The sequence below is a fragment of the Cydia splendana genome, chromosome 9 (assembly GCF_910591565.1).
Source record: "Cydia splendana chromosome 9, ilCydSple1.2, whole genome shotgun sequence".
In the NCBI taxonomy this organism is placed as follows: Eukaryota; Metazoa; Arthropoda; class Insecta; order Lepidoptera; family Tortricidae; genus Cydia; species Cydia splendana.
The window spans coordinates 3,719,759-3,729,872 of NC_085968.1; the positions used below are offsets into that span (position 1 = coordinate 3,719,759).

Here is a 10,114-nt window from a genome sequence, read left to right on the forward strand (position 1 = left end):
ATTTATCATCCAAAATCATCATTTAAAAGTCAATTCTACCAGCAAACATAAGAAAACAACTCAAAATTTGCATTTGATTACTTTGCCTCACATGTGAATTACTGATAGCAAAGTGCAACTTTGCTATCCGTTTTTGAAGTGCAATTAAATTAAGCCTTTCCGAGCTGGTGTGGTGGTGGTGGTGAAAAATTAATTACTGTTGCGGCATTAATCTTTTGACAAGAACGATTCGAACTTTATAATCGTGTTATTAAACGGTTATGAATATGGTCTCTCAGCTGTCATCGAGATTATGTGACGTTTGGATGTCAACTAACAGCTGCATTACTGTTGCGTCGTCGTAGTTGCCGCGGCTATATATCTGTCAATTTCCTTGATAAAATGAGTGACGGAATGAACATCATAATTGCGGCAGTAAAAGATGACTCACGTTAGACCGGGCCGTGTCCGGGCCGGAGCTCCCGGCGCATCGATTTCCATGGAAAACATCACGTGATCGCCTGTCATGTCATAGAAAAGTAGCTTTATAAAATTTGTATCGCCCACCCGGGCGCTTTCAATGTCATTTTCCTTCATTAAATGAGTGCCGTTCACTGCCGGTGTCACTATTAGACCGTTCGTCACTAATTTTATCAAGGAATTTGATAGTAACCGTGTCCGCATTAACGTTGCAACAGTAATGCAGCTGCAGCTGCTATCCGGACATCACCCTAAAGGTGACAGTCCATTTCCAACGACAGCTGCATTACTGTTGCGACGTTACTGTCATTAGACAATGAATGACAGTGACAAGACTGTCATTCAGTTTACTATGGAAATTGACAATAACATCGACATGTAGGAGCAGTAGTGCAGCTGCGGTCAGAAATGGAATGTTACCTTAAGGCATCATACATCAACGCACATCTCATATTATATTCTCATTTATTTTATTAATTTTATTTTCTTTTGCTTTTGTAAGGATTTGATATTTTATGTTCTCTGAAAGAGCTACGTATTTGTATGATTTGATACACACATATATTATTAATTCATATAAAGAAAAGTACTTACTGTTTGTAATTGCATCAATTCTATAGTAATTTAAATTGTATTTTTTCTTATTTACTCGTAATGCCTGTTAATTATAAGTTGTAATGGAAAAGATGTGTCGCGCCGAGTTTGTTGCCGGTCCCATATTGGGATACCCTCCTCCAATTGAGGGGGGATTTAAAATATTTAAATCTTCTCCAGCCAGAGGTGTAGCGTTGGAGCCGGTGTAGCTTTATTTGACGTTCATAAGCGCATGGTAATACGCCTACTTGAGTAATAATGGCGACCGGTCTGGCCTAGTGGGTAGTAACCCTGCCTAAGAAGCCGATGGTCCCGGGTTCAAATCCTGGTAAGGGCATTTATTTGTATGATGATACAGATATTTGTTCCTGAGTCATGGTTGTTTTCTATGTATTTAAGTATTTATATATTATATATATCGTTGTCTGAGTACCCACAACACAAGCTTTCTTGAGCTTACCGTGGGGCTTAGTCAATTTGTGTAAGAATGTCCTTAATATTATATTATTATTATAAACTATCTTTATCTTATAGATATGAGCAATAACAGCCTATCGCAATACTAATAGGACTACCTACTTAATTTCCATTACGCTCTCTGTAAAACATACGTTAGACATTTACTTTTAAATTTCGCAAACGATGATTTGCTAACCTACTACGAGTCGTAGCCTTGCTGACTTGCTTTAGTTACTTACGCAGGAAAATTGATAACGAGCTAGATCTAGTAGGAAAATACAGTACAATCGCCATCAGATATATCGGAGCGGCCATGGTGCTCACAATTCTATTTCCTTACAGGCACAGTCACGTTTAAAACAACACAAGCTTCACTGAGAGAAAAATCATCACCAGGAATTAAAAAACAGTTCTGTACTGGGGGAAAAAATGAAGTTCAGTAATAACTATGGACGTTTCACTATTTCTGTAAAGTTTATTTATTTCTACAAACAGCTCAGTAATCCTAAATCTAATTTCAACAAACAGATAATAGAAATTGCAAGAACTAATAGAAATTGCAAAAGTAAATTTGTTCCTATTAGTTGACTCTCCTTGTCCCCGGATTAAGTTTATTTTTGTAATTCTAAGTGTGTTTTTGTTATCCTTTTCTCTCAGTGTTCAAAATTCAGTAAAAACCAGTGCGAGACCCATCGACTTCCATATAGCCCCAACCATGAAATATTTGGGAACACCTCTTTAAAAAATCATTACTCGTTCTGTGTTAACAATTCAAATGTATGCAATGCAATCAAATATTGTACATGCAATGATGGAGAAAGATGCGTTTTATCCAATAAAAAAAATATTTTTGACATAAAATATGGAGTTATTGATGTTTTACTCCAAAAACTGTACCGAATAGCCCCAGTTTACGGTACCTGAACACGCCTCTATCGTCAAGGTGCTAGAGCGCGTGTTCAGATATTTATGAGCTTTATCAGAAGTGTTAAAATTAGCGTCACGTACCCGAAACTTCTGGAATGCCCCAAAAGGTGAATTAAATTGTTTTGAACTGGAAGTATCTAGTGATAAGTTTCTCAACGCTGCGCCAATAAGGATAGACCGCGCCTAGCATTCCGCCCGACGGGATCTGCTCTTGCGCAAGTAGGATATGCGCGGAGAACAGACGCGTCAGTCATACTGCGATAGAGTCGGACCAAGCTAACTCTACATGCATTTACAGTAACAAGTGTGGCAAATTCATCAATAATGTCAAACTTCTATGAAATGTGTGATGTGTGTGTGGTACTGTGATAAGTGTGATAACAGACCGTATATGACACAAGAAATAAATTTTAATGTTAAACACAGCCATCGCCATCTGTCGACATAAATCCATATTGACAGACAACACTCTCGATTAAAACAAACCGTACTCATTTCTCTTCATTCCTTGAGTTAGGTAAGTTAGGTAAGTCATATAACTACACTTAAACTTATATCACCCTTCTTTTTTCCAACAGGGGTTAAAAATGATGTGTGTTAAAAACATTCTTCAACCAGAAACATCACTTTTGACACTGTTAGATCATAACCACATTACTGTTAAATCGCTTTCCTTTGGTCCCTTCAGGGTTACGTGGTCTCTTCAGGGTTACATGGTCCCTTCAGACCCTTCTTAAGTGGGTTTTACTGTATAACTATGTGCTTAAGGCATAAAAACGTAAACTGTAAATCACTGTTAAGCACATAAAAATGCACAGTAGCTCAGTACCACTCTGTCCGCAGTATGACTCTGTCGTTCAGGTTTCGACACTCAGCGGAACGCCGTCCTTTCCCCAGTTCCCCCCACCCCCACACCCCCTGCCGCAGCATTCAAGAATAACATCCTTTCAACTACTATTCATTCTATTAATCAATCACATCATTGGAACGGCATTGCCTATGATGGTCGTATGTTCTTACTATATCTAAGAGTGAGATTTATTTACACGATAAGCGATAATATCACAACCACCATACCACTAACTGCCAACTCGTTCAGCTTAAATAATCTACCGTATTTTTAACTTGTAGTACTTATATGTAGGTAGTCTGATGCTGACAGTAGCGCATGATTCGCAATACTTAAGTGTACGATTCTTTTAGATATTCAACATAAAGAGAATGTCTCAATGTAAAACAATTAAAAATGTAGAATATTTGTAGAATAGTTGGCACGTTGTTTTATTCACTTCAATTAATGTTGATAGAGTAGACCGTGTATCCATACAAATAATACGTAAACACCTTGGAGGTAACTTCTTCCAAACAAAAAATACTCAAAAAATACTCAAATCGGATCACGGGTGCCGGAGTAATCGCTGAACATACTACATTTAATAAAATCATCATCATTATCATCAAAACAATCAACATCAGGTCTACTTCATTAAATTGGTGGTTTTCGAGAGAAAATGCTCGAATTGCTTAAGAAAACAAAACACCCAAATCACCATGCATGTGCCTTTAAAAATTGAGGATTCTCCTCAATTCCTCATGGATCCCGTCATCAGAACAGCACCAAATTAATGTGGGACTACCTTGGAGGGCGCTCCTTTCGAACAAAAAAGAATTACTCAAATCGGACCACGGGTCTAGGAGTAATCGGTGAATATAAGTACATAAAAATATGTTAGCTATTTCAGGCGTCAACGAAAGTGAACAGGCAGTTAGATTTCAATTAGAGATCTACTCGTAGTCGCAAATCTGCCATGCTCAATCTTCTTGACCTAAACCTAGAAAGCTAGGTTTGGCTTAACAGAAATTGCCCGTGGCCGTCTTAGAAAGTTCATTATATCAAAGCACATAACATTCATAAACATTATTAATCATATTGGTTTGAAAACGACATTAGTGTATATCTTTCTATTGTTTGTGTGCATTTGACTCAAGAATCTCACGACTGTGAGCAGCATAGCCTGGTCTGTACACCTATTGTAAATTTCATTCGGTAGCGTGACGTGAAGTACGCGTTTGCGTTAAGTGTCATTTTGTACGGGATTTTGAGTTTCCAAAACGTCGCTTGGCGCGCTGTTCAAAATCCCATACAAAAATAGACATATAACGCAAACGCGTACGCTCGTCACGCTATAGAATGAAATTTACAGACGGGGTTCAGATGGGGGCAGTTTTGGCTTGACGTTAAATAAATACAAGACTTATTAATCGCGATTCTGATTTAATATTAACTAAATTTATATTAATGTGATGACACAGCCTAAGACGATGGTTACAAGTTCAGTAATAGCCTTAGGGCTCATTTAGACGGTGCGAGAAGTCGCATGCGAGTTTCATTACATTGCGGTTTTTGGTCGGTTGAATTGGACCAATGAGTCCGTGTGTTGGACCGGCTCGTACCAATGAGTTTTTCGGAACTTATGTACGAAATATCATTTGATATTTACCAGTTGCTTTTCGGTGAAGGAAAACATCGTGAGGAAACCGGACTAATCCCAATAAGGCCTAGTTTCCCCTCTGGGTTGGAAGGTCAGATGGCAGTCGCTTTCGTAAAAACTAGTGCCTACGTCAAATCATGGGATTAGTTGTCAAGCGGACCCCAGGTTCCCATGAGCCGTGGCAGAATGCCGGGATAACGCAAGGAAGAAGATGAGGTCGGTTGAATTGGACGTAACCAACAGTCCGCAATGTAACTAAAATCGCATGCGAGTTCGCGCGCCGTCTAAATCAGCCCTTATTCACTCTGAAGGTGATGTTCGCAGATTCATTACTGTTTCAGCGTCGTTGCTGCCGACGTTGTATCTATTTCCTTGATAAAATTAGTGACGGAAAGACGGAATGATCGTCATTATCGTCGATTACTTAGTATAGGTTAGAACACGCACTGATCCAGTTACGATAATGTCCATAAATATAACATAACCTTCGGTTTCGGCAAAAAACATGTTTTGGTCGGACACTAATTAAATCCTATATTTAATGAGTGTTTCTTCCTTTAACCCTTAAATGCATGATTTTTTCTTTTTGCCCGAAATTAATATATGTATCACATAATTGTTTGCCGATTCTAGGAAAAATAGTAAAAAAATATATAACTTCGATTTTCACTGCGAAATCAGTGTTATAAGTTGAATTGGCTAAATCATATTTATGTAAATATGTAATTTTCAGTAATAGATATGTATATGATTTTTTTTTACTACCATTAGAAAGGTCCACTATTTGTGATATACCTATGATAAATTTTTTAAATATAAAATAATTACAAACCCCGAAAACACCGCTCAAAATCACATACTTACTAAAAATTATCAACTTCTGGATTTTTCCAAGCTTTCCGACTTTTCGTCTTAAAACGAATGTAATTTTTATAAATTAAAAATATTGCGTAAATTTAACCCTTAAATCATCGCCCTACTACTTGACGTTTGATATAAAGGTGCGTTCAAGAACGTAAGCCTTTTTTTTATCTGTGAGCTGTCTAATGCTTAGTAGAAATTTGGCAACACTGTGCATTTAAGGGTTAACAATAGCAATAAATAATACCTTTTTATCTGCTTTTTCCAGATCCAGTTCTACATGGTGCTCTTCCATTCAATCAGCGCTCTCTTCTTCGACTGCGGATATCCAAGGTAAGGATTAAAGAAAAACCGGACAAATGCGAGTCGGACTCGCCCACCGAGGGTTCCGTACTTTTTAGTATTTGTTGTTATAGCGGCAACAGAAATACATAATCTGTGAAAATTTCAAGTCTAGCTATCACGGTTCATGAGATACTGCCTGGTGACAGACAGACAGACGGACAGTGGAGTCTTAGTAATAGGCTCCCGTGTTACCCTTTGGGTACGGAACCGTAAAAAAGCGTGCACAAATTAATAATGGGTAAATAGACCCGTAGGTAGTAAATTTAAAAATATTTTATTACCTATGACGTCACAATACATAGTACATAGCCTATGACTTAACGTTACTTAACGTAACGTGAACTTGACGTAAGGAATCTAAAAATACATCAGTTACATCATATAACTAGATCGGTTAAGGCATTTTCAAAATATAGTGAATTAACGAAACTTCCATACATACAAACATGAACCCTGAAAACATTGCACTCCTAAGAAGACCTGATATACATATACATATATGTAACTCATGTAAGCAATTACAATTAAATACCTAAACAAATAAATTTTGCGTATTCGTTTAAAAAATACCAATTGATTCAAGTAATCGTCTTACGCTCAATTAAACAAAAACAGTTCCTTTCCAAATCTCTAATAAATGCCCTTGTCCCTCGAGGTGTACAAATCAGGATGTTGAAAAGAGTTGCATTGGAGAATGCACTTGCAATGCGCACTCGAGCAAGGAGAGCGGTCACTGTTAGTGACTCTGCACTAGAGAATAAAGATCTGTTCATTTTTGCACTTTATTACATTGTGATAAGGTCGAAATTGAGTTAAATTTACGAATCGGATTAATTTGAAGCTAACTTACTCTGCACGCACTTTGATAGAAGAAAATGTGGTAGTGTCATTAAAAACGTCACAATTTCATAGAAATTTCACATTAACAGTTTTGAATGATTCACGGTTAGATTCAATAGCCTTATATCGAGCGGGATATGAACCGTGATTACCTTTTGTATTGTTTTCGAGCTCCCGATATTTACAAGATGCATATAACTGCGTCGAAATATCGGGAGCTCGAAAACAATACAAAAGGTAATCACCGTTCATATCCCGGTCGAAATAAGTCTAGTGAAATTTCACATTTCCACACATTGACATTACATCGCAATAGCTTGGTTTCTCTACTTTTTTAGGGTTCCGTACCCAAAGGGTAAAAACGGGACCCTATTACTAAGACTCCTCTGTCTGTCTGTCTGTCACCAGACTTTATCTCATGAACCGTGATAGCAAGGCAGTTGAAATTTTCCCAGATGATGTATCTCTGTTGCCGCTATAACAAAAAATACTAAAAACAGAATATAATAAGTATTTAAGTGGGGTTCCCATACAATAAACGTGATATTTTTGCCGTTTTTTGCGTAATGGTACGGAACTGGTTACCAATCGGATACTTTTACTCCTATATTATCTTAATGTCGTGATTTTCGCTCAACATGTTCAGAGTATAAATAGGTACTCATTCAGTTTATTTTGCTAAACTAACCAAACATGTCTCACTTCCTCAGGATCATCGCCTTCGGTCTCGTACTTCACTCCACCATCTTCATCGTCCTCTTCACCAACTTCTACATCCAGGCCTACAAGAAGAAACCCAAACCACCCACCAATAACAACATCATCACTAATGGATACGCCAAGAACGGCCATATTCCTAATGGCCAGGAATCTACTAGCCAAGAAATGAACGGTAAAATTCCAAATGGCCAGGAGATGAACGGAAAAATTCCCAATGGCCAGGAGACGAACGGGAAAATTCCAAATGGATTGGAGATGAACGGTAAAATTCCAAATGGCAATGGTCACATCAAAAATGGATGCCTAAATGGTGATGTCAGAGAAAAAGAAAAGGTGCAATAAGACTTGTGGGCCTAATGGTCGCGTTTTTATCGCAAAATAATGCTGTCAGCATGTGTAGTTTTATCCACAGCGATAAATGATAAAAACGCAATCATTCACAGCCACCTTCTTGCTTTAGTTCCGTAAGGAGAATTTCGTGCCCTTGGCTTCAAAATGTAAACAGTCATGACATTTTGAAATAATTTATCTTAATTTAACTGTATCAGGGCCCTTATTAAGCTCATGGTCGTAGGAATTCTAAAAGAAAGGCCCAATGCCAAGACCATTAAGCGTGTGACGAAATCTCGGACATAGTCGCATACATTTTTTTTTATTATAAGAGCGTACGAACCTTATAGGATATAACCAAACGGAGTAGCCATTAACGGGCGTTCCCCTCTGTCGAAAATAGGCGGCCAATAGTCAAGCACATTGTATGGACTGACGTTTATCTGACATGGCTATTTGACGTTACGCATAAATTTGACGTGCCCCTCCCCCGCTAAAATCGGTAGACTGTTTTGTACCGAAAATCACAGACATGGCGTCTCCGTTTGGTTATATCATCTAAGGTACGAACAGTGGGATGAAGAATTTGGTTTATCTGTGTGACCATTTGAATGCCGTATTTACTTATGTGAATACTCGTGTCTTTCAAATCTTTCTATTAACAATCGATTTGTAATCTAAAATTTGCGAATCAAATTCGCCATCTTGGAAATTATTAGTGTTGGGGTATGTACCGAAATCTCTCCTTATAAATAAAATAACTTATAAAATTATGTACCATATTTTGTTATGGTTCCACTGTGAGCTATGGTTGATATTATTTAAGGTGTAGTATTGTAAATAAGTACCTGTAAATAAAATACATCGTTTTTATTCTTCTCCGTCGCTGCATCTAATGTAGCGTTCTGTCAGAGAGGGGTATTCGTCTCTTAAATAAATTATAGAAGTTTCATATAATTTAAATCCACAATTATTGCAGTTTTGAAAGTACTTAAACAGACTTTAAACCTATATTAAACGATAGCCGATTTAAAATACAAATGGTTTGTGCACACGAAAAAAAGCAATGAAATACACACATAACTAATAGGGCTTGTGCACAAATCACGCGAGGTTCGATAGCGGGGGTGGGGTCATGAAAAAATCACGACATATCACGTTGGGGGAGGGGGGGTATAAGGAGACCTCATGTGTATTTTTCTACAGTGAACGAAACTAAGAAAAAACACCTACCACATGAGTAAACTTTTTCTCGGTTTCGTTAAACATAAATCTTCATTCCGCACTTCAAAATAGCGAGTCTATTTTACGAAATTTTGGAGCGCGTGGCCTTGACCGGTCGGATAGAAAAATTTCAAAAAAATAAAGGAGAAAGGTTGCCAAAAACCTCACCAAATATGACCAAGGGGGAGGGAGGGATCAAAAAGTAGCCGAAATCACCTCGCGTGATTTGTGCACAACCCCATACAAATACTACGCTTTTAGCGATTATTATATTCCTATAGTATAACACAGTCAGTGTTTAAACACTTAGATGTCGAAATTCGAAATATTTACGTATCTATACCGTTTTGGAAATCTAGTTCGTCGCTTTTTACTATATTTCGTATTGCCTGAGTGTAGTTGAATTCTTTGGCGACCCATATATAATAGCGCTACCTCGAGATCCGTACCAGTTATGCGTAATCAAGGACCGCTCGTATACTGGTACACCTAGAGTTGTGGCGTTCACGAGAATTTTCTCCGTTTACTATGGGAAATATTCTCGAGCGAGAACATTCACCATACAAAACGGAGAATGTTCTTGAGAACGGCACAACTCTAGGTACACCTAAGCAATCATGTAGCTTGAGGGTGAACGCGATCATCGAATATCGAAATTTCCTTGTATACCTCCTTATCACTCGAATATGCAAGATCGATAGAGAGGCAGATAACGAAATTTAGATTATTGATGTTCACGGTAGACACTCAACAAGCAATTTTAATGACATCTCTTGTTAGAAAATCAAAATAAAAGTCGAAAATGTTACCGTTACTCGTATTAATATAGAAACGTCCGTGTGACAATGTGTTCGGTTATTTTA

At 37.7% G+C, this 10,114-nt stretch overlaps 1 protein-coding gene across 1 annotated transcript in view; it reads left to right on the forward strand.

Moving 5' to 3' along the window:
• The window catches only part of LOC134793384 (very long chain fatty acid elongase 7-like), a 32,698-nt gene extending 23,596 nt beyond the window's left edge, over nt 1-9,102 (forward strand). The window contains exons 7-9 of the mRNA XM_063764955.1: nt 6,061-6,125; nt 7,688-8,362; nt 8,591-9,102. Of these exons, the coding sequence (XP_063621025.1) occupies nt 6,061-6,125; nt 7,688-8,039 (417 nt within the window). The 3' untranslated portion in view covers nt 8,040-8,362; nt 8,591-9,102. The remainder of the gene's footprint in view (nt 1-6,060; nt 6,126-7,687; nt 8,363-8,590) is intronic.
• The last annotated feature ends 1,012 nt before the right edge of the window (nt 9,103-10,114 follow it).